Raw genomic sequence first — 16,022 nt, 5'->3', positions numbered from 1 at the left:
GACTCGCAAAAGCCCTGATCGGGATGCTCGCCAGCCTATTTGAGGTGTCTGCGCGTGTTTGCAGTGAACACGCACATATACACACACACATCTGGCTGCTCCCATTTAGGGGCGTTAAGTGAGAGAGTGTTATTGTCTAAATAGGCGTTTTCTTTTCTTTTTTGGGGGCTGGTTGGTGAAAGTGTTGAGAAATTATCCTCAAATTCTGGTTTTTCCCTCCTATCAGCACCAATAGCTGTAAGATAAGTGAAACTTTCAGGAGCGTGAAGGGCTGTATTCATGAGCCATATGTCTGGATGCTTTATGTCAAACACCATCATTATGGGCTTAACACCCAAACAGAGCGATTCTACACACGTGTGTGTGCATCTGCACCAACTCGCACACACACACAGAGGACACACACCCATACACACGCTCATACACAATTCACACCCTTACTTACTTACACATACACACACACATACATACAGTATACACAGAGCGAGAGAGACACACACACACACACACACACACACACACACCCATATACACACAGAGCGAGACACACACACACACACACACACACACACACACACACACACACACATATACACAAAGAGCAAGACACACACATACGCAGTAGACACGTAGGACAATGTGTGACTGTGACTCCGTACCTCTCCAGGGATGGCTTAATGGCGTCCGTTAGCGCCCGAGCTAATCATGGGCTGCTTAAGGACTCTGAAATGCGTCATTTAGCAGTGTTAATCTCCCCTCTGTCCCGCGCTCGGGCCTAGCCTATTAGCTGGCTGTAATTGGCCATGGCCTAATTGCCAGAGCCTGTCTCTTTCCCCCCTCTGGCGATGGTGCGCAGCTAGTTAGGAATGTCGGGAGGCCTCATCCGTGTCGCTCCAGCAACCGTCATGTCATCACCCTCAAGTTCTTGCTTGAGAGCTCCTGGTTTGACAACCATGCGGGCCTATTCCTCAACTCTGATTTGTTTGTGTGTGTGTGTGTGTGTGTGTGTGTATGTGTGTGTATACATGCATATAGTGTGTTTGTGTATATGTGTATTTGTGAGTGTGTGTGTGTGTGTGTGTGTGTGTGTGTGTGTGTGTGTGTGTGTGTGTGTGTGTGTGTGTGTGTGTGTGTGTGTGCGCGCGCGCTCATGTTTGTCTGCCTGTCTCAGAATATCTCTTTCATCCTGTCACAAACCCCTTATGGGATGTCTACCGCAATATCCAGCCCTTTGAAGTATGGAGTAGCAGCTGCCTAGAAAGTATTGCTACACACATGGTCACTCAGTCATTCACCCGTTCAATCATTCATTCATTCATTGTCACACCAACTCTCCTTAGGCAATTCAAACCACCTTAAACACATAACCCTCTCCCTCACCCCAGCAATGTCACCCCCCCAGACCCCCCTCCCTCGCCCCCTCCTCCATGGATCTCCTGTCCTTGTCCTCTGGGCAGTGTGGGGCAGCAGCAGCAGTGACCACCCCATCCAGCCGTGATTTAGAGCCCCGGCCGGCAGCAGGTCCTGGTCAGCCTAATGAGCAGGAAGAGGAGAGGAGCATATCTGCTATTGATCAACAGCCCCCCCCCCCCTTGCTATTAGCCATGGCCAGCAGCTGCCATCCCTCCTACTCAGCCCACTGCATTTTGACTGCTAATACACCATCAGGTGTAATGAGAACGAATGAATTGCATCTGTGTGCGAGGCGACTGTGTGCATTTGCACATTTGTGCCTGTGTGTGTGTGTGTGTGTGTGTGTGTGTGCTTCCTAGCTATGTCTATATGTGTGTGTTATCATGTGTGTGTCTGTGTCTTGAGTGTGTTGTCTCTGTGTGTGTGTGTGTGTGTGTGTGTGTGTGTGTGTGTGTGTGTGTGTGTGTGTGTGTGTGTGTGTGTGTGTGTGTGTGTGTGTGTGCGCTTCCTAGCTATGTCTATATGTGTGTGTTATCATGTGTGTGTCTGTGTCTTGAGTGTGTGTGTGTGTGTGTGTGTGTGTGTGTGTGTCCACGATTGTGTTTGTGTGTACACAGACAGAGCAATTCCCCTTGGGGAAGGACATTTACCACCCTAACTGCTTACAAATTCAGCTCAGAAGGGGGAAAGAGAAAAAAAAATCCCCAAGAACAGTGCACTTATGCAAAGCGCAGAAAGAAACGCTGTTAACGCGACATACATGCACACACACACACACACACACACACACACACACACACACACACACACACACACACACACACATACACACACACACACACACACATATGCACACACATACACACACACACACACACACACACACACACACACACACACATACACACACACACATACACACACACACACATACATATACACACACACACATATGCACACACATACACACACACACACACACACACACACACACACACACACACACACATACACACACACACATACACACACACACACATACATATACACACACACACATATGCACACACATACACACACACACACACACACACACACACATAGAGCCAGGCACTGAGACGCATACATCTCAAGCTGCCAGTCTCCGCTACCCCGCCTCTCCATCAGCGTCCCAGCCACTTGTTGACTATGATGGAGGGCAGCCCTGTAAAACTATCCGGCGACAAGCCATCTGTGCGCCGCGCCACGCCACACACACACACGTCACGCCACACACACACACACGCCAGGCCGCGCGCGCCGATTTATTTAACGCCGCTAATTGACACCGTTAAATCACCTGCGATGAATTGCCGTGGCTAATGATGTTGTTGTCGTGTCTTACATCGCTCGGCGCTAATTACATGTCATCCATTGGCTCTGTCACTCCCTCATTAATCTGAAAGGAGGGATGGGGGGGGGGGGGGGGGTGGAGAGCTTTTCTACGCATGCTGTCAGAGCTGTAAAGTGTTTCTGATTGAAGTGTGTGAGAACCGCCCAATGTAAAAGAACTCCAAAGAGAAATGGAAACATGCAATGTGTTGCGTTATAGTGCATAACTTCTAGTCTTGTAGTCTTTAAGTTAAATGATAGGATGACAGGTGCTCCAGTTCTACCTGTGCTACATTGATAATGGCACACTCTGACAGCTGCAAATGACATACAATCTCAAATCCACAAATGGCGCAGGTGTGAGGGACCGAAAGACACGCGACAGATGTAGTGAGAGAGAGTCACAGGGAGAGCATCCTGACTTGTCTCTCCGTGTGCCGTTTTAGCCGGACCGGCTAATCAGCTTCCTCTATGAGTGGGCATTACAGTTGACCTCTCGCTCTCTCTCTCATTATCAATTCGTCAAAGGGGTCGGTCGGTGTCGTGGTACTGTCCCCCCGAAATGAGTTTTTTTGCCGGTGTGGATGTCTGTGGTGAGAGCGAACTGTGCTTCGCGGCTCACCATCAGCAAGTTATGACTGTGAGAATAGCAGCAACTGACTCAGCTGTTAAGTGCTGCCTCCGCTGCATTGTAATGGGATCTATTGTAATAGCGCTCAGTATTTAAAAAGTGTAACAGTCGCTGAGAGTTCTTTTATAATAAGTCTTAAATTGGCCTGCAGGGGAGTTAAAAAAAAGAAAGAAAAAAGTCCACAGTGCTGAGACAATATAACACAATTATGCTCTTAGTTTAAAATAAATATGCGAGTCTTCCCACCAAAAATACAGCAGCGCTTTAGTCTACTTGCCATCTGGGCCGTAACAAAAAAGAGAGTGCGCTAATGCCTCCGTAGTCCTCCTGTTTCATATTCCCACCCTTAGCTCTCCCACTGTCTCTGAGGAGGTTTTTATTCACTTCTCCTCGCGTTGTACTTCTCTCTTTTCCCCCCTTGATGGTTTAATAGTGCCGGTTTAATGTGCTCTCTTGTTTAAAGGCTCCTCCCCACGTGTCGCCATGGATGCACGGATCTGTGACGGGATGTTATCCAAGCTCCTCTAATAGTACTCCTGTGCTTTGTCTCGGCTTCTCGTCTAATTGCTTCTCTATTCTCTCTCTCTTTCTCGCTCTCTCCTTCTCTCTCTGTCTCTCTGTCTCTCTCTGTCTCTCTCTCTTTCTCTCTCCTGAGTGGAGGTGTGAAAGTAATTCTCTCTCTCCTGTCTTCCTCCGCTGCGGCCGCCTCCGCGGCTGGTTTCATACCCTTTCTCCGTTGTCTCCCATAAGGCCTGTTTCTGTCTCCGCCGCTCTCTTCCCAGTGCCCTATGGAGTGTACCAAATCCCAGATAAACCCCTTGTGTTCGCCCTGTGCCTCCCTCCCTCCCTCCCCTCTTCTCTTCCGTGTCCATTCCCCCTTTCTCTGTTCTCACTTTCTCTCTCTCTCTCTCTCTGTCACTCTCTCTCATGCAACATTTGTTACAGGCAGCGGGAATCACTGTAAAACACAGAAGTGAAGTGTGTGTGTGTGTGTGTGAGAGAGTGTGTGTGTGTGTGTGTGTGTGTGTGTGTGTGTGTGTGTGTGTGTGTGTGTGTGTGTGTGTGTGAGTGTGTGTGTGCGCGTGTGCCCATGTGTGTGTGTGTGTGTGTGTGTACATCAATCCCATTACTCTTGGACAACCACAAGCTGACCCGCTTGCTTTTGCTGCCCGGTACCACAGGAAATTGAAGCGATAACTCTTAGCGCCCCATCCTAGCCCTGTCCCCCTGTGTCTCCTCTCTCTCCTCCCCTGCTTCTTTTAGGCCTCTCTCTCTTTATTTCTTCATTTCTCTCTCTCTCTCTCGCTCTCTCTCTCCCTCTATCCCTTTCTCTGTCTTTTTGTCTTTCTCCTCCTCTTCTCTGGGTCTATCTCCTTCTCTGCTGGTCTCGTCAAGCCTGTTTCTTTATTGAGTGTGCAAATAAAAGAGTTCAGATACCCGTGATGCAGCTCTTATACGCACACACACACACATACATACACACACACATACAAACGTACACAATATATGTGTGTGTGTGTGTGTGTGTGTGTGTGTGTGTGTGTATGGTCAGGGACATCTCTGTGCTTATTGGTGCACTATGCTGTGTGTGTGCCCTCAGATATTTGTTTGGGTCTGTCTCAGTGGGTGTGTGTGTCTGTGTGCGTGTGTGTGTGTGTGTGTGTGTGTGTGTGTGTGTGTGTGTGTGTGTGTGTGTGTGTGTGTGTGTGTGTGTGTGTGTGTGTGTGTGTGTGTGTGTGTGTGTGTGTGTGTGTGTGTGTGTGTGTGTGTGTGTGTGTGTGTGTGTGTGTGTGTGTGTGTGTGTGTGTGTGATGCGTCTGTGGTCTTCATTATTATTGCTTTTAAAAGTTTGTGACCCAGAGCTAAACTGTTGTCACCAAAGGGCCAGGTTTTATGTCCCGGTATGTTGGGACCTGTTAAAGTATAATTGTGGATTTGGGTGAAGCTAGGTGGCAAAGGACAAAGGACAACAATATTCTCTCTCTCTCTCTCTCTCTCACTCACTCACACACGCAAACACACACACACACACACACACACACACACACACACATACGCACGCACACTCACACATTGAGGCCAGTGAGATAATGGCTTATGTCGAGGTCTGACCAGCTCTACAGTGAAGGTTACATGAGGATTTTTAGCCGAATGCAATTTAATGTGTGAAGTCGGACAACAGGTCGATAAGGCATGGCCGGTCCTTGAGACTGATAAAGCATATGTGAGAAAACCGTCTGACTGTGCGCCAATCAGCTTTAAGCAGAGACCTTGGCGCTCAGACTCCTGGAGTTCATCCATAATGAATTTCATGTAGCCTAACATGTCAATACACATATAGATCCATAGACGGGAGCTGCAGTTGCACGACATTAGCGTACAAGTTAAAGCCACCATAAGCGTCAATACAATCAGTGATCAGAGATACATTATAGACACGTTTGGCAATTGCCCCCTAATAATCTGTGAGGGGAAATAGTAAATGTATTTGATTTTTACAAACATAGGCGTAGGAGTAGGTAAGTCTCTGAAAGTGCTTGGCTGTAATTCTTTTTACCCGTGCGCAGTACTTCATCACACGCCCTCCTAATGAGCTCGTTTTGGAAAATTAGTCAGTGTTCTAAGTGCTGCCCGGCCATATTTTTTCAGCAGATATATTTTTTAAAAAGATGTTGATGGTGCAGAAATCATGTGAGGTATGAGTTTTAATTGCCTTACTCTCTGACCCTTTCGATTTTGTGATTTGTTGCCAGTGCCTTAAAAAGGCAGGAATGCCTTCAAGTGCCGTTGTTTGCCCACCAAGTGGTGTCCTCTCTCACACACAGCCTTAAGACTCTTGTGGGCTCTCTTGGGAAGCGGTTTGGTAGTTCTTCTTTGAGATACAGATTTGCGTAGGTTCAGTTAGAAATGTGCTTTTGATACTGAAGTTTCTATAGTTGAGAAGGCTGTTGTGGCCTATCTCTCGTGACTGTTCCACTTTGGGAATTTGTCCATGTGTGACATTGTTTCACATGTGGATCTGTCTTTGTGTGTCCGTGTCAGTACCAGTCTTCTTGGGACACAAGTGTGTGTGTGTGTGTGTGTGTGTGTGAATCTGTTTTGTGGTACAGTACATGTGTGTGTTCTGTCTCTCTTATAACCCCTTAGGACATGTAGACCTTTGTGTGTGTATGCCTGTGTGTGTGTGTGTGTGTGTGTGTGTGTGTGTGTGTGTGTGTGTGTGTGTGTGTGTGTGTGTGTGTGTGTGTGTACGTGCGTGTGTGTGTGTATGTGCGCGTGTCCGTGCGTGTGTGTGTTCAGCGGTTCACCGGCTCCACAGATGATTAATGTCCTTTTGGAAGTGCTCTTTTTCCACTCCAGGCCCAGCCTCATCTCCTCTTTCTCCGTGTCCCTTCCCCACAGTCCTTTGTTCTCCTCTCTCTCTCTCTTGCCCTCTGTACATGATGCGTTCAGGTCGACGGGCTCCTATCGATCTCTGTCCGACTCGCTCCTGAAACACCACCTCCACCTCCACCCTTCCCTTGAATATCAGGGAATTCTGCTCTTTTCCGGGAGAGCATGGTTTTAAAACTCAGACACAGATAAAAACACTTCTTGTCTGTGCGCCACACCAAATCATGCACTGTTGCTTTAATCCTTTCTACGGACGTGTCTGAACTAAATTTAAAATAATGCTTTTGGAGACACAAACTCAATGCTGAGTTGTTATTACTCGGTGGTCTTCTAAAATTATGCAGGATTTTGCCTGTAGATGCTCGGATTAGCAGATAGTCCATTTGACATGGATATCCTAAGTACTCCCCTCAACAGCACTACACCGCTCCAGGCTTTGTTTCTATTGTTTTGTGGAGAATGGGTTTGATTATCCAATTCTTCTTAGAGTCTACAAGGCCACAGCCCTTTCATCTCCTTTGTACTTCAGCTAATAATAGAAAACTTGTGTGTGTGTGTGTGTGTGTACTCGGATATGATTATTTAATCTGAGAGCGAGCCATGCTAATTTTATTTTATTTTTTCATAAGTGCTTAAATGCCTCTTATCTAAAGCACTTGTGTTCTGTCATTGTCTGTTAGTCTATCAAAGGTTGATGGTTCAATTAAAAAATGACTGCCCAATCGCTTGTTCTTTGGCCCAAGGGCTGTAACTCAGAATACATAATCATTAGTTTAGCACTAATGTGTGTCTTATTAAACATTTCAGTTGCCTCAGTTGTATTTTAGAGCATGAAATGTGTCCCCAAACCTGCTTGTGATTACCCTAAATCGTATTTGTATCAGTATCGACCTTGGTTTTCCAGAGTTCTGAAAAGAGTTTAACAGCGCTCAAAGGATGTTCAGGCTCCTGTAAGAGTCATCGATTCTTTAAATCTTCTGCACTATTTAGTCTGTGATGAATCAGCCTGCCTGCTATGGTGCTCTCTCTGTCTGTCTGTCTGTCTGTCTGTCTGTTTGTTTGTTAGTTAGTTCGTTTTTTCGTAAGATAACTCAAAAAGTTATGCATGGATTTCGAAGACATTTTCAGGGAAGGTCTGAAATGACCCAAGGAAGAAACTATGAAAAACTATTTTGGGAGTGATCCATATCACCGCCTAGATCCAGGAGGCAGTTATGTTTTCGCATGGCGGAGGTTTGTGCTCTCTGAGTGCTTTTCTCGTTGTGATCTGTGATGTGTCCTCCTCTGTGTCTCAGCTCCTCCGGCTCTGCGTCTGTCTGGAAACGAGACGCTGGTGGTGGACCCGGGCCGAGACGTGACCATGTCCTGCGAGGTGACGGCGGGGTTCCCCACGCCCGTGGTGACGTGGTCCAGGTACCCCGCGCCGCTGCCCAGGGGGGCGCAGGTGCGCGGCGGGTCCCTCACCCTCCGCTCCGTCAGGCCCTCGGACTCGGGCTTCTACAACTGCACCGCGGTCAACAACGTGGGCAACCCGGCCAAGAAGAACGTCAACCTCATCGTCAGAAGTAAGAGTAGAAGCTCTGGAGACTTCTATGTGCTCCTGCACTCCAGTTAGTGCATCCTCTCTCTCTCTCTCTCTCTCTCTCTCTCTCTCTCTCTCTCTCTCTCTCTCTCCCTCCCTCTCTGTGTGTATGTAAGTATTGCACCTACTGTTACTTGAACCATACACTTGTCATTTCAATCCTAATTAAGAAGAATTTAATTAGAACTTAATTAGAAGATTTCATTGGCAGAGCAAAATTCCAATGAAATATTACACATGACGGCACTTACACTATGTCAATAACTTCTGTATAAAATGGAAATTCTGGTTTAAGAACAAGAGGTTTAAGAGCAACCGAGGGTATATTTGTGGATGATAACAAGAGTGTAAATGTTCGTTTGGGGCCAAAGCGACATCAATCATTGCAGTGTTGAGTAAGAACGGAATATGCATTGATCCAAAAAAATATTATAATTCGAGGTCATTGTAAAGTCGGAGTGTCCCTTCAAGAACACGCTTGAGCCTTGAATTCAGCTGTTTTGTAATGAGAGCAGCTGAGAACAGTGGGCTGTCAGTTATCAGAAGTATTCAGTGTTGTGGGTGGGCCGCGATGCAGCATATGTATGCAGAGAGCAGTTGATCTCTGATTATCTCCAACGCCTCTGTCTAATCGTGTCAAGCACAGAGGTTAAGTGCGTTTCTGTAATTTCCTGCGATCGTAGGAAGCCATCATCATTGGCGGCGGGCCGTGCCGGCTATTTTTAGAGCCTTTAATCATCTTTATTTACTCCAATTAATTTGCTGGGAACGGAGAGTAATTAGCGATGGAGAGAACAGGCAGACACTCCATCGGCACGGGCGTGTTTGTGGACAGCCGAGGTGTTTTTTGCTCTCTTTCTCTTTCTCTTTCTCTTTCTCTTTCTCTCTCTCTCTCTCACTCTTTTTCTGTCTTTGTTAATGGGGCACGGCATGTCATCGAAGCACAGGTGGCGTCTGCTACCGTTGTTGTCATCAACACCACCCCCACCCCCACCACCGCCACCACCAGCGCCACCGACCAGCTCCAATCAGCGGTCGCAGGTAGAAGCATACGGGCGCCATCCGTTTGAACACACCCCACCAGCCATATGGCGACTGAGCTCCCCTCCCCACCCCCCCTCTCCTCTCCTCTCAGTGGAGGGTTCATTATGGGACGGGACTGACGCGCCCGTTAAACGGTTCCATTTCTCTCTCTGTCGTCTGAATGCGGGCGCGCTCCGGAGCTCGGGTCCAACCGCATCTGTTGTGCGGCCAGGTGCGCGAGCGAAAGGCCCGGAAACGTCCCTTTTGTGTGCCTGTGATGGGGATGAATCTGTCCTGGGCGTCTTATTACACCTTGAAATAGATCTGCGCTGCCACGATGCAGCGACGTAGCAGGCTTTTACGTGAACTCCATTTTTTAAATCCCTTCATTGAAGTCGAGCTTCTTTATAAGGGGTGCGTGATGAGCTTAATACTCCTCTGTAACCTTTGCATAGAAGATATCAGGAAGATCGCTGAACGTAGTACAAATATGCCTTGGTAGAAGTACTGCTCAAGAAAAGCTACAGGTGAGAGCCTCACGTCGTCTGACTCCACACTGCTCTGTTAAACTTGCTTTTTAGAGAGACGACGGAAGGGCTTCCGAAAGCCTCGTCCTGACAGGCAGGCAGCGATAGGCAATCTCCGCTCCACTAGTGGCTCTCGGGTCCCCCTGGTACTGTATCTCCTCCCTGCCCACATGATAAACTTTATCTCTGCCAGCGGGGCCAAATCAGGCCAGATATTCCAAATGAGGGATGAATCAGCAGAAGTCTTGAAGGATGTTGGGAAACACTTTACGCTTAGACATACTCCGGCTCAGCACTCTAAAAGTAGGCCATTAAAATTCTAACAAATGGCCCTCACCCTGTGTTAATATAAGGAGTCAAATGGTCACCCGCACCTATGAATTAAATACATTTCTCCTGTTAATCAAATGCATTTCTTAAAGCATGTAATTATACATTCTTGTGGGCACGTGTAATGAGGCCCACAGCCGTAGTCGGTTATCGTGCCGCTAATTTGCTATTCTTAGCATGTGCTCTCATGTATAAGTCAACAGTTGAGCAGGTAAGAGGATCATGAATAAGTAACGTGGACAAAAGCGGGCCAAATGCTGACCTAACCAGACACCATGACACAGAGCTGCTGACGTAGCCATTTCAATCTTTTTCTTTTTGACACAGCTTTGACATTAACACTATCAACACTCAATTTATGTTCTGTCTGCGTTTCGCTGCTATTCTTTCTATAGCCACCATTAATTCCTCCTGGCAGCTTTTTTTAATACATTTGTATTGATCATATTTTAAGGGCAGTTTTGTTGATAAATTGCTCTAGTTTGGTCCACACAGTTTGAAATAATTACTGGCAGACAAGAAACTTTATTTCCCAATTGGTATTGGCCTCACTGCAGTACTGAACGTAACTTTACCACTTCTGGTCTTCTCCCATCTCTCGTGTGTGCGTATAGTAAGTTTGTTTTGTACTGTTTGTACGTTTTTTTTTGGACCATTCACTCCCATTGTTTATTGTTTACCTCGTGCCCTGTTGTCCCCCTCTGTCCAGCGATGAAGAACCTCACCTTCCAGATCACGCCAGACTCCAACAAGGACAGCGAGAGCATCGAGATGGGCCGGGACCTCAAGCTGTCCTGCCACGTGGACGCCCAGCCCCAGGACAAGGTCAACTACACGTGGTACAAGAACGCCGTGCCCGTCGTCCCCACCGACAGCCTGATCGTGCTGCGCAGCGACCCCGACATGCCCCCGGGCACCAGCAGCCTGGAGATCGTGGACATGAAGTTCCGCGACCAGGCCACCTACAGCTGCGTGGCCGGCTTCCCCGGGAGCACCGTGCAGGAGCTGCGCGTGGACATCAACATCACCCAGAGCAGCGGTGAGGGGGCGGGGCCAGAATGGGCGGGGCTGGGCTGGGCGGTCTCTTCCTCTTCTGATGCTGCCTCCTCTTCCTCTATCTTCTTATCTTTTTCTAGTTCCACTTCTCCTCTTTTATTTCCCTCTTTTCCTCTTCCTCAAATTCATTGCTCTTTTCCCTCTTTTTTCCCCTTCTTCTTCCTCTTCGTCTACTGTTCCTCTTCCTCTTCCTCTACCATCACCTCCTGCTGCTCTGCCACTCTCTACTCTCTCCTCTACTTTTTCTCTCTCTGAGGAATTTTCAGACTTACCTGTTTTCCCTCACACCCCTTTTGGGGCTTCTTTTGCTCCCATTCACTTTTAATGCTGAGTTATTTATCATAGGCCGACAGTATTCTTTTACAAGCTCTTCCTCTCCCTCTCTCTCTCTCTCTCTCTCTCTCTCTCTCTCTCGTATAACCTTCTGGGCAATCCCTCATTTCATTTGGCAGTCTCTGTCTATCTCTTTCCTCGGATATCTCTCTCCCTTTCTTTTTTTTTTAATAATCTGACCTCCTCCACTACACCTCACAAGGGCTGTGGGTGTTTGGGAACCTATTTCTGCCAGGCATCCCTCTTAAATGCACATCTTTACCATTCACTCGGCGTTCCCACTGAAGAATAGTCTTCCTGTCCTCATCTACCCTAGAGACCTCTCCTGACTATCCAAACACACTCAATTCACATCTCAGTATTTTTTTTTGGGGGGGGACAATAAGACCCTCGGTTCACATCTCAGTATTTCCGTGACAATAACGCAGTCAGTTCACATCTCAGTGTTTTTGCGTCCCCCTTTTTGAAAGCCGGGAGAATATTGTCGGCATTAGACGGAGCCAGAGAGCCGGGCCTCCTGAGGAGAGACTGTGCTGACGGAGGCTCTGTCTTCCCCCTCAGGGAGTCCATCTGCCTCGCCGGGGTCTATTAGGAATTCACACTTGATTAGACGGAGAGTAAGGCAGAGGTGGACGAGCACAGGGGTGGACAGTGGCCAGCCGCTGGCTAAACTGCTCAGATTAGCTTTGGCTCACAAGCCGCACAGGACTGTTTAATGTTGTATGTCACAGTCATTTAAGAGATCTTTGTGTTACTCTGTTGATGCAGCTTTGTACATTGTCGGTCGTATTGAAAAGTGAATGCACATTTGACAGTGTGGGGAGTACTTTTGGCAATATTGAATGGGAGTAAACTACTGCTGTGACCTCTGTCCTCATAGACAGACTGAACACTATATGTTGGCAGCCCATCCGATTATGACTAGACAATTAATATCTTTGTATAATGACAAGAACAGAAAAACAGAATTTTAACTAATGCAATAAGCTAATCACAAAGGCTGCATTTAATTGTGCAGCTCACACCTCAGTCTAATGGTCAGTATTATTTCTGTGAAGCTCAGCTAACAGGAGTGATGTGCTTCTCATGCACTAGGCAAGCTCACCAATGAAGCTTGACTTTCAAAACTTGCATCACAATCACACCATCTGTCAGACAGAACAGATACAGAACAGCTCTATATCAATTGGGAGACATTGAATCATTTGCCATTTGTGTCCGTTTTCAGTTTCAGGCAACACGTGAATGGTTAACAGCGTTTTCTGTGTAATGCACCTCGTCAATGTCTGATTTGGACTGATTGGATAATCATAGACTTTATGACTGGGATAAAGTGCAGCAGTTATATTCCACGGCAGTCCAATGGTGGTGGCAGTAAACCAAAGTCATTACATTATAGATAATGCTTCAGAACATGTTACTGCGAGCCATGTCCAGAAATGCCTAAAGTTTTAATGGAGAGACAGGATGTGTCTCAATACATACAGTGGCGGCAGAGTCATTCCAGGACTCCCATCTTATGCAGACTATGACGTATGATAATGTTCTTTGCACACTTGGCCAGCAAAGACAACTGTTGAAAAAGCTGAATGGAATATTCCATGAAATATGAATGCAGGCTCCGTCTTATTGGCCTCATTAAAGAGCACGGCAGCCAATGGCAGTCAGGAGCCAGTCACCATATGATGAATAAAACAACACATGGGGGCTCGCCTCCGCAGCCACCACTCTCTCAGATGGACGACCACATCTAAGCGAGGGGTGTGTGAGTCGAGGGTGTGTGTGTGTGTGTGTGAGACAAGGGTGTGCGTGTGTGTGTGTGTGTGTGTGTGTGTGTGTGTGTGTGTGTGTGTGTGTGTGTCTGTGTGTGTGTCTGTGTGTGTGTGTGTGCATGCTGGAGGATGGTCACCAGGATTCTGTCCAGATATCTCTCTGGAAAAAGGGGCTTCTGGTAGTGAAAGTGTCAAAGGCTGCTGGGCAAGATGGGCTGTGCTTGGGCTGCAGAGCAGAAAGGCCACAGAGCTGTGTTAGTAGGCCTACATTGGCAATATCCATTGGTCAGATTTACAAGGTTAATTTCAAGATACTTGGAGGTCTATTCCGAGTTTTAATGAAAGCTACGGAAGGAAAGTTCATTAAAAGAGTTCAGTGGTATTGACAGTTCTTGTTTGGAGTTGGAATTTCTGAATGCTGAAAGGTGAATGAGAAATGAATGTGAAAAAGGGGGTTTAGAATGTTGGGATTTGGCATCCTGTCCGCCTGTCTGAGTCCTTGAGGTTTATAATAGTCTTCTTTCTGCCACGTTTACAGGTTCATTGCCAGAGAGCAGCTATCAAAGACATTTCATTTCAAAAGGCATTCTGTAAAACTTCCTCAATCTTTTAACCATTTTATTTAATCTCGCTGGAAACTTGTGCGCTATAGAAACAAACAATCCTCCCTTAGATAATAACAGATAAACATGGCGACTGTGAGAGTCCACCAGAAAGGGTGTTTAATCCTTTTTCAAGGTGAACGCTGGCTGTCGCGTTGGTGGTGTTTTTTTATGACTCCCCTCATAGTCATCTCCATTAGCGGTCTCACTGTTGGCCTTTAAGTTTATTTAATTTATTTATTCGTTTATTTGTTTATGTTTTCGTTGGCGTCGTCTCCTTCGCTGTTTTTTTTTCGGTCTTGGCAGTAAGTCTCTACACTCTATTTGGGTGGCAGAGCAGCGCCCCTCGTCCTCTCCCCGCTGCCGTCCTCTCCTCTCTCTCTCTCTGTGCCGCCTTGCCTCCGTGGCTCTCACGCCACCTCGCTGGCAGCCCCGCTGGCACGCCGTCCCCGCCTCTGGCCGCGCGTCTCTCATTGATGCACGCCGGAGCACCTGTCTTGAGGATATTGATGTTGGCGGAACGTTTCTTTAACCTTGACACCGAGGGCAGTCAGTCGAGCAGGGGAGACGGTTTCTTTTTTAAACGTAGTTATTTATTTATTTATTTATTTATTTATTCTCCTCCTCCTCCTGCTCGTCGCGGAGGAGCATTTAGATGTATCCGCTGACACCTACTAAACATTTAAGAGCGCCATAAAAAACCACGGGTGCTAATAGCAATATGCTAGTCACTCTCCATCCCTCCCCTCCCCCCACTGCAGACTGGCCTCCCTGCTCTTTATACCCACCACAACACAACCCTACACTGTTTCCCCATTTGGTTTCCTCACACGGTGCCCTCGCGCGACCTTCTCAATTACAATGCACTCCTCTGTCTCCACCCCTTGCCTGCCTCCTCTCAACCGGGGCCCAGCACCAACCGCGCCCTCCGTCACCTCTGTCAAGGCACCCACTGAATCATTAGCACCAGACCGCCGTGTGCTATTAGAATGGCACAGGGGGCCGGGGTGACTTAGGGCTCACGGTACCAAATCATAGAAATGGCAGGACTGATACGCAGTATAAATCACATGTGTTTGTTGCCATTCCCCCTCTCTTGTCATTCTCTCATTTTCATCTTTTCCTGGCCGCGTTCTTGCTCTTCTTCATTTTCATTTTCAATTTCTGATTCTTTTTTTTCCTTCTTTCTTTCTTTCTTTCTGTCTTTCTTTTCTTTCTTTCTTTCTTTCTTTCTTTCTGTCTTTCTTTTTTTTCTTTCTTTCTTTCTTTCTTTCTTTCTTTCTCCTTATTTCCCAAATGTCCCTTGGGATGTATACATCTATCTACAGTATCTATCTATCTATCTATCTATCTATCTATCTATCTTTTTATCTTTCTTTCTTTCTTTCTCCTTATTTCCCAAATGTCCCTTGGGATGTATACATCATCTACAGTATCTATCTATCTATCTATCTATCTTTTTATCTTTCTTTCTTTCTTTCTCCTTATTTCCCAAATGTCCCTTGGGATGTATACATCTATCTACAGTATCTATCTATCTATCTATCTATCTTTTTATCTTTCTTTCTTTCTTTCTCCTTATTTCCCAAATGTCCCTTGGGATGTATACATCTATCTACAGTATCTATCTATCTATCTATCTATCTTTTTATCTTTTTATCTTTCTATCTGTTCTATCTTCTCACTCTTTCTCTTTTTCCCCACACAGTGACTCCCCCCATTCTGACGGTGCCGCCCGGCGGAGGGACGGTCAGTGCGAAGGAGGGCGGCATGGCCGAGCTGGTCTGCCTGGTGGACGGCAAGCCGCGCCCCCCCGTCCTGTGGTCGCGCGTGGGCAAGGACCTGACCATGCCCAACGGCGAGCTGGTGGTGGAGACCCGGGACGGCCGGCTGCGTCTCACCAACGTCTCCCGCGATCTCATTGGCCCCTACCGCTGCCAGACGGCCCCCTACAACGGGCTCAACATCAAACGGCGGGACACCCAGGTC

General features: G+C 47.2%; 1 protein-coding gene across 1 annotated transcript in view; it reads left to right on the top strand.

The window, feature by feature from the left end:
* LOC134067967 (MAM domain-containing glycosylphosphatidylinositol anchor protein 1) overlaps positions 1-16,022 on the top strand; it is a 238,164-nt gene that overhangs the window by 106,231 nt on the left and 115,911 nt on the right. The window contains exons 6-8 of the mRNA XM_062523460.1: positions 8,104-8,373; positions 10,980-11,309; positions 15,742-16,022. The exon at positions 15,742-16,022 is cut by the window's right edge and continues 16 nt beyond it. Of these exons, the coding sequence (XP_062379444.1) occupies positions 8,104-8,373; positions 10,980-11,309; positions 15,742-16,022 (881 nt within the window). The remainder of the gene's footprint in view (positions 1-8,103; positions 8,374-10,979; positions 11,310-15,741) is intronic.

The sequence above is a fragment of the Sardina pilchardus genome, chromosome 20 (genome assembly GCF_963854185.1).
Source record: "Sardina pilchardus chromosome 20, fSarPil1.1, whole genome shotgun sequence".
NCBI lineage: Eukaryota > Metazoa > Chordata > Actinopteri > Clupeiformes > Clupeidae > Sardina > Sardina pilchardus.
Note: the sequence above shows the minus strand (reverse complement) of the source record. Positions and strands in the feature narration are given on the sequence as shown.